Source organism: Ochotona princeps, chromosome 13 (genome assembly GCF_030435755.1).
Source record: "Ochotona princeps isolate mOchPri1 chromosome 13, mOchPri1.hap1, whole genome shotgun sequence".
Lineage (NCBI taxonomy): Eukaryota > Metazoa > Chordata > Mammalia > Lagomorpha > Ochotonidae > Ochotona > Ochotona princeps.
The window spans coordinates 48,804,208-48,818,747 of NC_080844.1; the positions used below are offsets into that span (position 1 = coordinate 48,804,208).

Sequence of the window (14,540 nt, forward strand, 5' to 3'; positions counted from 1 at the left end):
GGGGGGAGGGGGAAATAAGGAAAGAAGCCAGACCCAGCCTCCCAACTTCTCCAGTACCCAGGGAAGGAGAAACGCCACCCAATATCGACCCAGGGTCCCAGTGTAGCACACACTCCAAGGGTTCTGCCCAGGTGGTTTCAGTGGTTCTGAAATGTTGCCCATCTCGCCACTGGCTGACATAGTTGACCTTAGAGTCTCCATTCACCCAGAGTTTTGCTGTCATTGTTTGGCTGGGATAGTTGTCCAATTTGTTCTGATCCCCTCCTGGAGTGGTGCAGATGTCCCCTGCAGGGCTCAGTGGGCTGCCATATTCTCCATGTGGATCTGGGCCGGCTGTCCACTACTCTGTCTTTTCCACTGAGGAGGACCAGTACTCAGAGGTGGGCCAAGGACCCTAGCCAGGAGACCCAGGCCCCTCTGGACCCGCTGCCCTGAGGCTCACGGACTGGCACAGTTTTTATATTCTTAATTGGAGTGTCAGGTTTTTCTGCTGACTTGGCAATAGCCTAAGCTCATGTTCCTGATCCCTTGCTCACTGGCCCAAGTCTGCCAGGAGAGCCTCATGGCCACCGGGAAAGCAGGGTTGCTGATAGAACACACCAGCTCTGGGAGTGCGTGCTTTTAGAGCAACACTGCATCTTCAGCTTGGGCCTTGTGGATCGCCTGGGCAGTGTGATCCCTGGCTGCGCTTTTTAGAACCTTCTCCCTCCTCACACTGGGTGTCGGACCTCAAGGGTCCCTGACAGTATGAAATGACTATGGACTGAAGAGAAGTTAATGGGTCAGGGTGTCTCTGGATGTGACTGAGCTGAGCCTTGAGCCCAGGGATGGTAAAAGCTCAGAAGGTGTTCTGGACATGCAGTTTTATGTCTCTTGTCAGAATAAATTATATGTACCAACACATAAATTTTTTTTTTCTCTCTCTTTTTTTTATAGACACTGGAAGAAGAATTTGCCAGGAAACTCCAGGAGCAGGAAGTGTTCTTTAAAATGACTGGAGAGTCTGAATGCCTTAACCCATCAGCCCAGAGCCGCATTTCGAAATTCTACCCCATTCCCAGCTTGCATTCCACTGGGTCATAAGGATGGGAGGCCTGCTGTGACTGGGTTTGGATTTCTAAGTACATTGTTACATTCTCTTCATCTTCTGCCACAATCTAGCAAATGGCTCATGAAGACAATCACCTGCCTCACTTCGTAGGGTTTTTGTTTTATTTTGTTTTGTGTTATATTTTATTTTAAGCAAAGATGACGGGGAAAGTGAAATAAGACAGATGCTGGGCCATGTTGGCGAAGTTGCATCATGTAATATTTCCCTAAGGTTACTTTGTATATTATTAATCTTAAAATTGTGTGTTCTTTAGACACTATTACCTGCAAAACTGTTAGAGAAATAATGTTTAAATTTATTTTTAAAAACCTGTTACATTGCTAAGTATTGTTAATAAATATCTTTTTACATGACCTAAATTCTGTAGTTGAAACTGTGCTGAATTATTTTCATTTGGTGAATCAGCACTTATAAAAAAGCTATGAACTGCTCAAAATATGCTGTTGGTTCAGTAAATCAATATATTTTAATTTTAAATAAAAAAAGTCATTTTGAAGTAGAAAATTACTTTGGTAATTTGTTGAAAATGATTGCCTGTTTAGGCATGAGTTAATTTCATGACTGAGGGTGCTAGTTTTATTAAGATAGTGCCTAAAGCACTAAATTTTCAACAGGGATAAAACATCTTTGCATTAAGCATTATTCTTAAAATCTGTTCTAGCGTTTGATAGAAATCTTCATCATAAAATACATGTATATAATGTTTGGAAAGTTTAAAAAAAAGATTTTCTAGATTTGCAAATTGGAAATGTAAAATTTGCCAAATTAAAATTAATTTAGCTGTCCCAGTTTATTTCCTAAAATAATACAGGAACTGGTTAGAAAGCTTGTCTCCATCTTAGCACATTCTGTTCGTTTCAAACTATCAGAAGCCTGTAGGCAATGAGTTATATTTATAAATACATTTTATGAAATTAATCTTAAGAGACATTTGTTCACAATACTTTTTCAAACAGGATTTAAATATTAAGACAAATGTTAGAAATGACTGTTATTTTAAAATGAGATTTTATTCTGTTCCATGTTTAAATTATTTGATTTGCGTGGAAAAAGCCTGAAACCTTTATCATGTGACTGCTGATATATATAATTGTTAATTAAATGTTCACTCCTAGTCATTTTTGAGACTTAGAATTTCAACCATGTGTCCGGTCAGACAGTATTAAATCCATACTTGGATGCAGGAGCAAGCACATTTGTAAATGGTGCTTTTTGCCTGCCGTATCTAACCTCCCCTGCCCCCAAAGTGTAAGAGTTTTCCATTTTTATATTATTTTGAGGCTGGTGAAAAATTTTAACGTTATGTTCTGGGAACACTGATTTCATATTAAGAACATGTAAATGTCTGTAGCACTTTTCTTGCAGTTAATTTGGAAACTTTGGATGCTAAACCTTACTTCGGTGGTTTAGAGGACTTAAAAATGCATGTATGATGTTAACTTTATCATTGTTTTGACAAGTATAATTACTTGAACAACTTTGTAGGTAGCCTTAACTTCTGGCCAAGTTGGTTTTTTATATAAATATATATACATATATATTATGTATGGTTGTAAATTCATACACATACACTTCATGAATGTGTTACTATATACAAAACTCTTAATGCTTTATTCTCAACTGCTGGGTTGAAGATTGTTTGGAAAGCCTTTTGAAATATATATATCTTTATAAAGTAATATTCAGGATGATGATGGAAATTGTTTATATTGTTATGATAAAAATGATGGTATTATGTTGCCCAGTGTATTTAATGATTTATTGAAGGGGGATGGGGAAGAAGATTCTCATACTACTTTCTCATTTGAGATTTTTCAGTTTGTTGGGATTTTACAAATGAATACTTCAGGCAGTAGGCATTTTTTTCAAATCTTTTAAATGACGCCATGTGTGCTAAGTAGTTCTGCATTATAGGTTTGGTCTGAACATCTGATTCTTCCTAATCCTTTTGGCTTGACAAGTTTTTGAATCAAGGCAAGGCCCAGAGAGGGACAGTTAAGCACTTGGGGTAAGTTGCCGGGCACCCCTTGTGCCCTACCTAATTAAATCTGCCCTTTCCTTTCAGTATTTGCTTGACTTCTCTCTCAACTATGACCACGTGGGTGCAGGACATGCAGAGATGAAGCAGTCATTCAGCACGTACAATTACATATTTTCAAAAAGTGTTCTGTTAATAGAATATGCTATTTGTATACCCACCTGCCCCTCTTTATAGGGTCCTGTATTCCACTAGGTAGTAATGGTCTCTCTTGTATGGAGTTAAAGATGAGGAAATTGGGGAGGGCAGATTTCTTTGAAATGTAAGCATAGCCAAATGCTTTCCTGCTTTGCTTGGTTGTTGCTGCCACAGAATGTGCCGTGATGTGCATGTGTACCCGAGTGTAACTGCCCTTGTTCCTGAGGGCTGTGGACACACAAGGCCTCCGCTCTCCCGCAGGTCCCGCTGCTAGAGCCTGGAGCACCAGGCTGCCTTTCCTAGTCCTGTCAACCCACAGGGTATGAGTTGCTAAATTAGCTGCTGTTCTGTGTGAGTTAGATGAAGCTCTTTCTGATGCTTTCCTATGAGAAAGCTGTAGTGTGGAAAAGGAGAAAATTCAGAGTATTTTCACCTTGTTCAAGCTATTAGAACCTTCCTGTGACAGGACCCAACAAATCAATGAAATATAAACCAGAACCAGAGCTACCTCTAAGTAGTGTTTCCTCAAGCACAAAGCTCTCAGGCATATGAGACCTTTGTCTCTGATTTCTTGAGCATCAGCAAGTTCCAGAAGTGACTGCTTTTTGTACTCTTCCAGTTCCCTTGTAAGCACACTTTCCCCAGCCCACACTATACTGAAGTCACAAGGACTCTTCAAGAAGCCAAATTCTGTCCAAGTGTTAGCTAGAGATGCTGTTCATCAAAAGAAAACCTGGAACCGAAGCAGAAGAAGAAAATTCCAGTGTGAATCGTCTCCTGATTCAATAAATCAGTTATTTTCTGGGAAATGGGATGGTATTTTTAAATGCTTTTCTCAAGTTGAAGGCACAACAGTTAATGCCTCCATTGTTGCTGTTCTGTGGCTGTTCTTTTTTCGAAAAAGCTTTAACATTTCTGCTTCTAATCTGGGAATAGAGTGTTTCACCAACTTTTAAGTGTTGGCTGACTGCAGCTTTTTTGTGATCATTCTCTGATTTGCGGTGTTGTTAAGTTCACAAACTAAATTTTCAGAAACAATTTTGTTTCAGGTTATGCCTCTTGTCTACTTGGGATCAGTCTGTCTTTTTAATCATGATATTGGAAAATGAAAAATAAAGTTATTTCTTACTATATTTTGGGAAGCAGTTTTTTTGTTGAGAAACTTTGGGACTAGATTGTCCTGCGTAAGAACACTGTGCTTTTGGAGTCCAGGTTGTATCTTCAAACTCACCATCATCTGGGTCTCCCATCCCTTTACTAACGTTCCTCGCTATCCGCAGTTAGAAACCACAGGGTATAGTTCTCATTGGTGATTTGCTGTGGGGCAGGGGAGTGGTTGGAAGGTTACATCACTGAATATGTATGTACACGTTCTTCCACTTTACCCCTTTGGGATGGATAGTCCTTCTTGCCAAGTTTTATATCATATGATATCACTTCTCCTACAATAACATCTTTTCATCATTGAGATACAAGATTCAGTAAGGCAGTAGACAGCATCATTTGGCAAGTGTTCTGCGTGGCTGGAGGGAGGCAGAGCATGTCGTTTTCTAATCTAGCAGTGTTGTGCACCACTGAGCTCATTCTTGACCTTCTTTTTTAAAAGATGAAACAAGAGACTCCGATCCAGTGCTGTCCAGCTGAGGTCACACCTCCTAACCGCCCATCCTCGCTCGGGCTTTTGTTCAGAGGAGACTGCGGATTTGGACTTCCATCCCATTTCACTTGGGCAAAGAACTCTGAAGACTTGGGTATCTTCGTAAGGTGTCAATCTAGTAAGAAGGGGAAAACTCCTAATCTGATTAAGGTAAGAATCATTCTTAGAAGGGACGATGAGGTGGACCCACGCTGGGGTCCTGGCTTGCTTTCCCAGTTCTGGCTGTGGATCCCAGCTTCTTACTAAGACAGTCCTGGGGGCAGCAGGTGCTGGCTCAGTTGTTCAGTCTCAGCCTCCTACATGAGAAACCTGGATTGAGCGCCTGGTCTCTAGCTTTTGTGGCTATCTGGGGAGTGAGCAAGCAGTTTAGAGATCTGTGTGCCTTTCAAATAAACACAAACCACTTTAAGGAAAGAATTTCAGTACTTGAGCCTTTGACGCTACCTTTTAGAAAAAAAAGTTTAATTTTATTTGAAGGGCAGAGAGAAATCTTCTTGACTAAATGCCCACAGCAGCCAAGGTCAGGGCAGAGCTGGAGCCTGGAGCTGTCTGCTTCCTGTGTGGTGGTGGAATCAGTGTTGGAGCCAGCACTTGCTGCCTCCCAGGGTACACTTCTGCAAGCTGCCTTAGAGGCAGAGGAGCCAGCGCTCAAGCCAGACCCTCGCTGGAGGACACGGGCATGGAAGGTCCCAAAAATCCAGCCCCTGAGCTACTTGTAAGAAAAGTAAAGGGAAATTCAGTTTTGGCGCAAAAGTAGTGGATTCTTTTGAAAGTTTATTTAAAGGTACATTTTTGCATTCATTTGTTTAAGTTTTCATCAGATGATGAGAAGTGGGTTAAAATTCTGAAGATCATGTGAACTATTTGGTTAAATCTCATTGTCTGTGGCCATGATGATGTGGTATGGGAGGCAGAAGACCAGTGTAGAGTGTTTGTTGGGTGCTGGTGCCGGGGGATGCTTGATAGCATGAAAGGAAATATGTGTCCTCTCTAGGATAAGAGATCATAGAGAACACAGAGGTCAGTCTTTGAGGAGAGTAGAGGTGGAGAAGTAGATTTCATTTAACCCTGTTTTCAGTTGTCTAGTAAGAAACTGACAAGTTGATCAAGTATGTTGTCATCTGCATTTAATGGTTTTACTGTGCATCTCTTTGGGGTACCTGATACCCACACATTTTTCCTCAGCAGGAATGTTCATATTTCATGTTACTTGCCCTAGTAGTATTCCTTTGGCCCAGGATAAATCACTGCAGCAATCGCAAATGTTGTTACTTCTTTGTTGCATGTGCTTATTTCAAGTAATCTAGGCTTAGTGGAAGCCTTCAGATGCTTTGTCCCAGATACTTACCAGTGGCCTGTGAAAGGTCTCAGTGATGACATCAAATGCCACAAGTGTGGCCTAAAATACAGCTGTTTTTTCCCTTGCATTTTATGTAAATAATGTTAGGCCAAATTAACGCAGAACATTCTCTTTTTCTTTCCTTTCTAACTTCTCTAGTCAGATAGTTCACATTAAACATGATTTTAGAAAAAAAATCTTTAATTGGAAATTTTACAACTGAAATGACTTTTCATTTCTTAGACCACATACAAACGTTTTCAGACATTGAAAAGTGCTTAAAAACCCACTGCACCCAGCCCCGCCGCTGTGTCCTCAGCACAGGACAGGAGGGGGCGTCCCAGGTAGGAGCCATCTCTCTCAGTGTCAGGGATTCGCTTCCCCTCCTCTTCCTTTAGTCCTTGCCACTACCCTGCCTATTTGCTACAATCTAGTTCAGTGTAACATCTCTATAATCCACCACAGGGTGGACCTATGGCTACAGATCATAGCGGCAGCCAGACTTGCTAAGGAGACTATGCACAGTGAGACTATGATATGCACATATAATATAACCATGAGAGACCCTGTCATCGCCTTTAGGGGAAATGGATTTCTGAATTTTGTCAGTTGCAAGCATCACTTCTTAGCCAGCTCTTCTGTGACTTAAGAATGCAGAGGAACAGTGGAGGAAGGAGCTGCGAGTACAGCCATGCAGCAGTAACCAGGACACACCCGCCCCGTGTCACCTTGAGGAAGGCACCCCATCCCATTTCTGTCTTCTGGACTCAATTGTAGACAAAGCTCCAAGAGTCCCGAACTGACCTTGTATGAACTGGCTTTCCTAGGTCGGGGCTTGAACTAAGTATTAAAGAAGCCAGAGCTCAGATCTAGATAGCAGAGAAGTCAGTCTAAACATTGCACCTGCTCTGTAAGTCCATCTCATGAGGCTGTCAGACTGTCTTGTTCAGACTACAGCTGTTGCTGGTGGTTCTTGGCCAGGGTAGACATCAGCTTTGTGCTTGAGAGAATGCGATGGAGCCTCCTCTGCCAAGGCTAGCTCACGGCCTGGGGGCGATGCTTCTCCTCCTCCGCCCAGCATAGACTTGGTCACCTGAAAGGTAGAAAACAGGTAGGAAGTTAAAAAATATGCTAAAAAAATGCCTTGTGGCCTGTGGGGAACTTCAGTTTGGGCCATTAGGGCAGTTATAGTTAGTTGCAAAGAAAGCTTCAAAGATGACATCCGTAAGACTGAACTTATGCAAACCTCCTCCTTGCCTGCACGCATGTGAATGCCTCTCCCCTCTCCCCAGCTCTCAGGGTGACTGCTGTCAGGTGACATTCTCAACAGTGTTTTCCTTCATTGATGCCTTCCCCTGTCCCTAGAGCACGAGAGGCCTGCCTGTGGAGCCTGGCATCCTGGCACTCCCCAGCCCGTGGCTGTGGCACTTACCTTTGTCTCCTTTTTCTCCCTTGTGCCCTCGAGGGCCAGGTGGCCCAGAGGGACCTCTTGGTCCTGCAGCACCTCTGTCGCCTGGAGGGACGGTCAAGGACATGAGTTAGTACCAGGTGAGTGTGGGGACTGGAGAGGCTGAGGCACCACCATGTGGTTGTGATGCCAGGTACGGGACTGCTTCTCTGTTACCGCTTACCTTTGGGTCCTGGGATGCCCACCTCTCCTTTCTGCCCAGGGGGTCCTGGAATGGTCCCATAAGCTACAAGGAGGTAAAAAAGGGGGCTTAACTAGAGCCTCCTCAAGGCCCAGTTTACTGTTCAAAGCCTCACGGACAGCCCGAGGAAGCACAGTTCAGAGCTGATTGGGGCACGAACCTCTCCAGTGTGAAGAGGGTTTTCATGAGCTCTGTGTCTGCAGCGCAGACCCCTGGCAGGCCACGCAGCAAGACAGGTGCTGGGAAAGCAAGGGGAGGTCCTTACTGCGGAAGAAGTCCATGAGGTCTTCAGTCACGTTGCTATAGGCAGAGAAGACCTTGCTGATGCCAGGGGGCCCTTGGGGCCCAGGCCGACCTGGTGGGCCCTGGACAGTGTAGGCCATCCCTTGCAGCAGGCCTTGACCTGGAAAACACCAGAGCGTGGCTGCAGGGAGCAGGGCCCTGGGGAGCAGCGCCGCTGCTGGGCGTGCCTAACTGTGCAGACAAGCCACAGGGAAGAAGGGCCTGAGCCCTTTGGACACAGCAGAAAACTGTCACGGTCCCCAGGACACTTGGGAGACCAGAACAGGTAAGCTGTGGGAAAGCGAAGCATGAAGACCTCTGCTTAGGCTGCTTGGGATTCTCCCCGGCACTGAGGTCCAGACCCGGGACCCTTGGGCTGAGCTGGCTGATAACTAAGACAGCGCCTCTGGTCTTTAGTCCCTGCCCAACAGATTCCAGAAGTGCTGTCCAAAAATGGGAGGGCTAATGTCTGAAACCCGGATGCCAAGGGACTCTCACAGGCTCTTAAGCCCCTGCTCCCCCCAGCACTAAGGCCTACGTGTTCCTACTTACGCTGCAGGCTCTCGGACACACGGACAGCCAGTTCGTTGTAATCCAGGTCTCCAGCAAACCCAGCCCGTAAGGATCCACCGTACATGCCGCCCTCTGCTGCTGCCTCAAAGCCTCCGTCTGTGTCGAAGTCGGTGCCATAGGGGCCCCCGTCGCCTGCACTGAAGGCTCCCCCTTCACCCAGGGAACCCCCCATCGAAGAGCTGTAGGAGGAGCCCCGCCGGGCAGCTGAGCTGTGTGAGGAGGAGCTGCTTCTCCGGCTGTAGGCGTCATCCAGCGACAGCAGGCGGCTGTCCCCAGGCGGTCCCTGCGGCCCTGGAGGGCCTGGGGGGCCCACGATGAAGCTGCGAACATCAGGACCTGCAGACGGGAGCCCAGGTTGAGGTGGAGAGACTCGGGAACCTGGGTGCCTCTCCCAGGCCTCAAGGTCCCTACACGTGAGCAGGGGTGTGCTGGTGAGGAGGGACCCTCATGCACTTGGTCTCCATGCAACATCAGGCACCTGATGTGCCACTTATAGGGCCGAGGTGAGGGCATGGGAGGGCACCTACTTGTGAGGTAGCTAATCAGCTCACTCCGGAAGCTGTCGCTGTTCTCGGCTGCATAGGTGGCCAGAGCTGCGGAGACCCCTGGGGGCCCTCGAGGCCCTGGAGGCCCAGGAGGACCGGGAGGGCCTGGGATGGAGGAGAAGCCGGCAGCTGGGTTGTGGGGAGACAGGAAGGTCAGGGGGCATGCTGCAAGGACAGCATCCCCTGGTGGGAAGGAGTGGCTGAGGTTGAAGCAGCTGGCAGCACAGTGCCTGCCCTCCTGCCTGTATCCTCTGGGAAGGGCTGCCCTGGATCTGCCTTCTCACTGTAAGTCTCCTTCCTGTCCAGGTCCCAGCCCTTCCACCATGAAGCCTAGGAGCCCCTGGTCTGACCCTAAGCCACACTAGCCTCTCAGTTCTCTGGGACCACATTGGGGAGTGCAGCCTCCCTCCCTGTGAAGGCCAAGGACACCCCATCAATGGGTCCCTCTCTAGGACATGCTGGTCATGCTTGGTGGCCTACATATTGGCTTAGCTCTTCATGGCTGCCCTTGCCAAAATCTATAGGCACCTCAAACCTAGGCCATGTCCCCTGCTCTTGTGCCCACTCCCCAGAGCCTCACTGTGCAAGTAAGAGGAGAGGTCCTCCACACTGATGCTGGACCATGCATTGCCTGGGATCCCTGGGGGTCCTGGAGGGCCTGGGGGGCCGACGATGCCTCTGAATTCAGACCCTGAGAGACCAAGGAAGGGCAAGAAGTCAGTCACAGCCCAGCCCGAGGCCGCTGCTTCCACCCTGTGCCATGTGGACAGGCTTCTGTGCACAACCTCACCTCGGAGCAGGGAGAGGAGCTCCTCATAGGATGTTCCTGGCAGGCCTGGGGGTCCGGGGGGCCCAGGAAGGCCAATGCTGATCCCAGAGCCTGGGGGACAAATCCCAAGTTGTGATGGGTTCAGATGCAGCAGGGAAAGGCAGGTAAAGTGACCTGGGCACCAGTGGGGCCAGGACAAGGGAAGAAGGCTGGGAGGAGGAGGGGGCTGCAGGAGGGATGCCATTTGCTGTCCTGGGCTGTACTGCCACTGAGGCAAGGGCCCTTGGGATCCGGGAGGAGCACAAGTCTAGGGCAGCACAGACACCACCTGTCGGGGTGTGTGTGTGTGTCAAGGGGGGGAAGAAGGGAGCCAGGTCCATGCACAACGTGCCCAGCCTCTGGGGCCGGTTTCCCTTTACCTGCTCTGGGGTCACTGGCTGGAGTGACTCTGAAGGCAGTGGGGGCCTCCTGGCAGGAGGGCGCCCTTCCCACCCACTGTGCCCACTGAGGGCAGACACTCACTGGATGGGCACCAGTGGGGCCAGGACAAGGGAAGAAGGCTGGGAGGAGGAGGGGGCTGCAGGAGGGATGCCATTTGCTGTCCTGGGCTGTACTGCCACTGAGGCAAGGGCCCTTGGGATCCGGGAGGAGCACAAGTCTAGGGCAGCACAGACACCACCTGTCGGGGTGTGTGTGTGTGTCAAGGGGGGGAAGAAGGGAGCCAGGTCCATGCACAACGTGCCCAGCCTCTGGGGCCGGTTTCCCTTTACCTGCTCTGGGGTCACTGGCTGGAGTGACTCTGAAGGCAGTGGGGGCCTCCTGGCAGGAGGGCGCCCTTCCCACCCACTGTGCCCACTGAGGGCAGACACTCACTGGACAGGTAGCTGAGAATGCGGTTGCTCAGCTCTGCGTAGTCCAATGACTGCAGGGACCCATCACCACTGGCTCCTGGAGGCCCCGGGGGACCCCGAGGGCCCGTCAGGAACTGGCGCAGGTACTGACGCACATCGTCCCCTGGAAAGGAGAGCATACCAACATGGGCCCACTCTGGCCACAGGCAGGTGCCCCTGCCCATCTGGTCAGGGGGAGGGCAGCAAGGTCCCAGGCCTGTAAGGGTGCCCGTCTGCTTCCTGGCATCGGAGGGAGGGACTCACCATCCCACTGTATCCCTCAAGACTCAGCAATGAGAGAGTGATTCCTTGCCTACCAGGTTCAGATGGACAAGGCATGCCTGACCAGCAAGGTCAGAATCCCATCCCCTTCACCCACTGCCCAGTCCACTGCAAGTGACTCACGCTGCAGTGCCACCAGGATGTCCTCAGAAGAGATGGCGCCCGAGGATGAGCTGAGGCTGTACCCAGAAGCTGTGGGCAGGAAGGCCCTAGGTTAGCTGCCTGTCCAGTCCCTGGGCCATACCCTCGCCAGGCCTGGATCTGAAAGACCTGGTGTGCATATGGCTTCTCTTTGTGGGGAAATGGAGGAACCGGGCATGGTGAGGTTATTCTGAAGGCATGGAAAGGTTAAAAGTGTCTGATGTTTTGGTGAGCAGTGCAGGCTGTTTTCCAGAACATGCCTCAGCCGACTCCTCCCAGACCCCGCCAGCCTGCAGCACCCTGTCCTGAGCAGGTTGGAAGCCTGTGGCTCAGATTTTGCCAGTCCCAGGCAGGGAGGCTCCCGAGGCCTGGCTCACCATGTGGTCCTACAGAGGTGGGCCTCCAAGGCCCAACTCTAAAGGCATACCCAGGAGAAGGGCAAGTACCACTGCAGTAAGAGAAACAGCGGACACACAGGAGAAGGGTGTCCGAACACAGGGCCTGCACACGGGCTCTTACTCTTCAGGTAGCTCACGACGAGGCTCGCCAGTGCCGAGTAGTCGAAGGTCTCACCCGTGATGGTGGTGATAGGCCCTGGGGGGCCAGGCGGGCCAGGGGGACCCTGGACTCCAGAAAGGTAAGTCCTAATGCTGTCACCTGTCAACACGGTATGGAGCCAAGTCAGGGTGGCCCTGAGAGGGCCAGTCATCCCCATGGAGTGCCCGGACAGCTTGATGAGATGTCTGCCCCATCCCTCACACAGGCAGCCTACATGTCCTGTTACAGGTGGAGAAACTGAGGCAGCAGCCTGTGTCAGATCAGGTGGGGCGGGAAGGCTGTGAACCAGTGGGACTCCAGCCAGCTACTTGCTTGACCAGCAAGGGGTGTGTGTGTGTGTGTGTGTGTGTGTCTGTCCGTTGGGGGTTGGTGTGAGAAGGTGGGGTCAGGGAGGTCTGGCTCCAGGTGAGGAATGCACACTCAGGCACACAGAGGTGTGCACTCACTCTCTCCTGCTGCCCTGAGGTGTGGGCCACAAGCACTCACTCTGCAGGTACTCGGACAGGAACTGCTGAATCTCACGGCCGGAGTTGCTGAGGGAGCCGGGAGGCCCGGGGGGCCCAGGTGGGCCAGGTGGGCCCTGCATGTACATGGTGCTCGATGATCCCCCTATGGCGAGAGGAGGTCCCTGGTGGCTTTCCCCCATTGTGGCTATACTGAAGAGGGACCCAGGTCCGCTGCTGCCCACAGGGGGAGGGACCTTTCGAGTGAAGGGCGGGATGGCAGCCAAGAAGGTCCCCAAGAAGAGATATGGCAGTGGCTGCAGCAGTGCTGGCCAAAAGGGGCGGTAACGGGGCCCGCCTGGCTTCAAAGAGCCACTGCCCTGCCCTGCCTGCCTGCCAGGCCTGGTCCTGCCCCCACCCCCGCTAGGAGTCCCAGCGCGTGGGGAAGGCACCTGAGCAGATGAGGACTGAGCACATGACATCCTCATGGGAGTGCTCCCCCTTGCTTGAGGAGGGGAGAGGAACTGGGATCACCTTTGGCTCTTACCTCGCGAGGGAACACCAGGAACACCAGGATCACCTGGAATCCAAGGCAGGAAGACCTGTTTGCATCACCTCCTCCAGGGTAAGAATTCCCTGGGTGAGCCCAACCACACTCCTGACTGTGACTCAATCACTGTTTCTGGTCTCATTTCCGCATGCCACTAGCGCCCATAGCTCACACACCACGGTGCTGCGTCCTCATCCCCGGCCTCCCACTTGCCTTTTCCTTCTTCAGCCTTGTCTTTCTCCCTGGACTTTCACAAGTTCTCACTGCTTGTTCTTGGTGTTGAGCTCTGGTGCCTGGCTATGCCTACTGTCCCCATCTTCCTGGATGCTCACCTTTGTCACCTTTGGGTCCCTGTGGGCCTGGTGGGCCTGGCCGTCCCTGCAGATCGACTCCAAGAGAACTAGACGCTGGAAGCCAAGCATACAGTCGGTACAATCAGCGGGATGGGAGCCCTGGCTGGTGCAGCAATGGGGCGGGGGCTCAGTGCCTCTCTGAAGCTGCAAGCAAGGCTCACTCTCCCACTCTGCCCTCCGGATAGTACCCAGAGCTGCCACCCACACCCGTTCACTGAGGTGTGTCCTGATCTGCTCCTGCATGTTAGGACTTCCCATAACTCCCAGACCCTGTAAGGTCAGCTCTTTCCACCATTCCACCACTACCACCGAGCCCACCCAGGCTCGTCTGGTGCCAGCTCTGCCTTACCTGGATGTCCTCTGGGGCCAGGAGGACCTAGGGAAGGAGACAGAGAGCTGTAAGGGGCATCCTGACATGGGGGTTATGTGGCTTCCAGGGGTCCCTGGAAGGAGGGGACTGTGGCTCTGGCACTGGACAGACAGAACATGGGGCTCCCTGGGCCTCTCCTCCTGGCTGGCCAATGGGGGGCAGGGGTCTTCCAAGTTTCTGCTCATCCTCCCGACTTCCACCCTGAGCTGCTGCTGCTATGGGATCCTGCTCATTCAGTACTGTTGTGGCACCCAGGCAGGCGAGCACGAGTCTCCGTGAGAGGCTTTTCCCTGAGACACTGTCCTCACCTTGGTCTCCCTTGGGCCCTGGAGGGCCAGGTGGGCCAGGAGGGCCAGAGTAGAAGGTTTCTGCAGAGGAGAGAAGGCATTTGCAGGTGGATACATTGATGTGCTCCCAGCACCTGCATCACCCAGCATGGTACCTGGCACAGTGGACACAAGACTGTTCGTAGGGTTAGACATGAACATGGATGGAGGAGGATGAGTTGGAAGGTGGAGGCCTGCACACAGGGGCTCTCCACTAGGAACATGCCAGGCCTACTTCCACAGTCAGGCCCTTCAAGGGCAGGAACCAAGTCTGCCAACATCAGGCCAGAGGCTGTACATGGGACCAGGCTGGCAGGGTACCAGGGTGGTGGGGCGTGGTGAGGAGGGCAGGAGGAGCACTGGCCAGGGCCAGGTGGAACACATTGTGACTCAACTCCCATGACATTACCTGAGTCGGCCAGCAAAGATCCTGGGGGGCCTGGGGGGCCTGGCATGCCTTCCCCTAGGAGAGATGCCCAAGCTGAATTAGTGCTCAGAGGTGGGCTGGGAACCATTCCTGGGGCCT

General features: G+C 50.8%; 2 protein-coding genes across 3 annotated transcripts in view; one reads left to right on the plus strand and one right to left on the minus strand.

Moving 5' to 3' along the window:
• Positions 1 to 4,420, plus strand: part of SLK (STE20 like kinase) — a 58,114-nt gene extending 53,694 nt beyond the window's left edge. For both annotated transcript variants that reach the window (XM_004579875.4, XM_004579876.4), the window contains one exon: positions 937 to 4,420. In XM_004579875.4, the coding sequence (XP_004579932.2) occupies positions 937 to 1,083 (147 nt within the window). In that variant the 3' untranslated portion in view covers positions 1,084 to 4,420. The remainder of the gene's footprint in view (positions 1 to 936) is intronic.
• Positions 4,421 to 7,229: 2,809 nt separating this feature from the next.
• Positions 7,230 to 14,540, minus strand: part of COL17A1 (collagen type XVII alpha 1 chain) — a 67,536-nt gene continuing 60,225 nt past the window's right edge. The window contains exons 41-57 of the mRNA XM_058671155.1: positions 14,424 to 14,477; positions 13,997 to 14,056; positions 13,668 to 13,694; positions 13,298 to 13,372; positions 12,963 to 12,995; positions 12,459 to 12,581; positions 11,934 to 12,071; positions 11,397 to 11,465; positions 10,975 to 11,115; positions 10,123 to 10,212; positions 9,913 to 10,023; positions 9,315 to 9,461; positions 8,767 to 9,123; positions 8,198 to 8,335; positions 7,915 to 7,977; positions 7,716 to 7,796; positions 7,230 to 7,376 (exon numbers count right to left, since the gene is read on the minus strand). Coding sequence (XP_058527138.1) covers positions 7,324 to 7,376; positions 7,716 to 7,796; positions 7,915 to 7,977; positions 8,198 to 8,335; positions 8,767 to 9,123; positions 9,315 to 9,461; positions 9,913 to 10,023; positions 10,123 to 10,212; positions 10,975 to 11,115; positions 11,397 to 11,465; positions 11,934 to 12,071; positions 12,459 to 12,581; positions 12,963 to 12,995; positions 13,298 to 13,372; positions 13,668 to 13,694; positions 13,997 to 14,056; positions 14,424 to 14,477 — 1,760 coding nt within the window. The 3' untranslated portion in view covers positions 7,230 to 7,323. The remainder of the gene's footprint in view (positions 7,377 to 7,715; positions 7,797 to 7,914; positions 7,978 to 8,197; positions 8,336 to 8,766; positions 9,124 to 9,314; positions 9,462 to 9,912; positions 10,024 to 10,122; positions 10,213 to 10,974; positions 11,116 to 11,396; positions 11,466 to 11,933; positions 12,072 to 12,458; positions 12,582 to 12,962; positions 12,996 to 13,297; positions 13,373 to 13,667; positions 13,695 to 13,996; positions 14,057 to 14,423; positions 14,478 to 14,540) is intronic.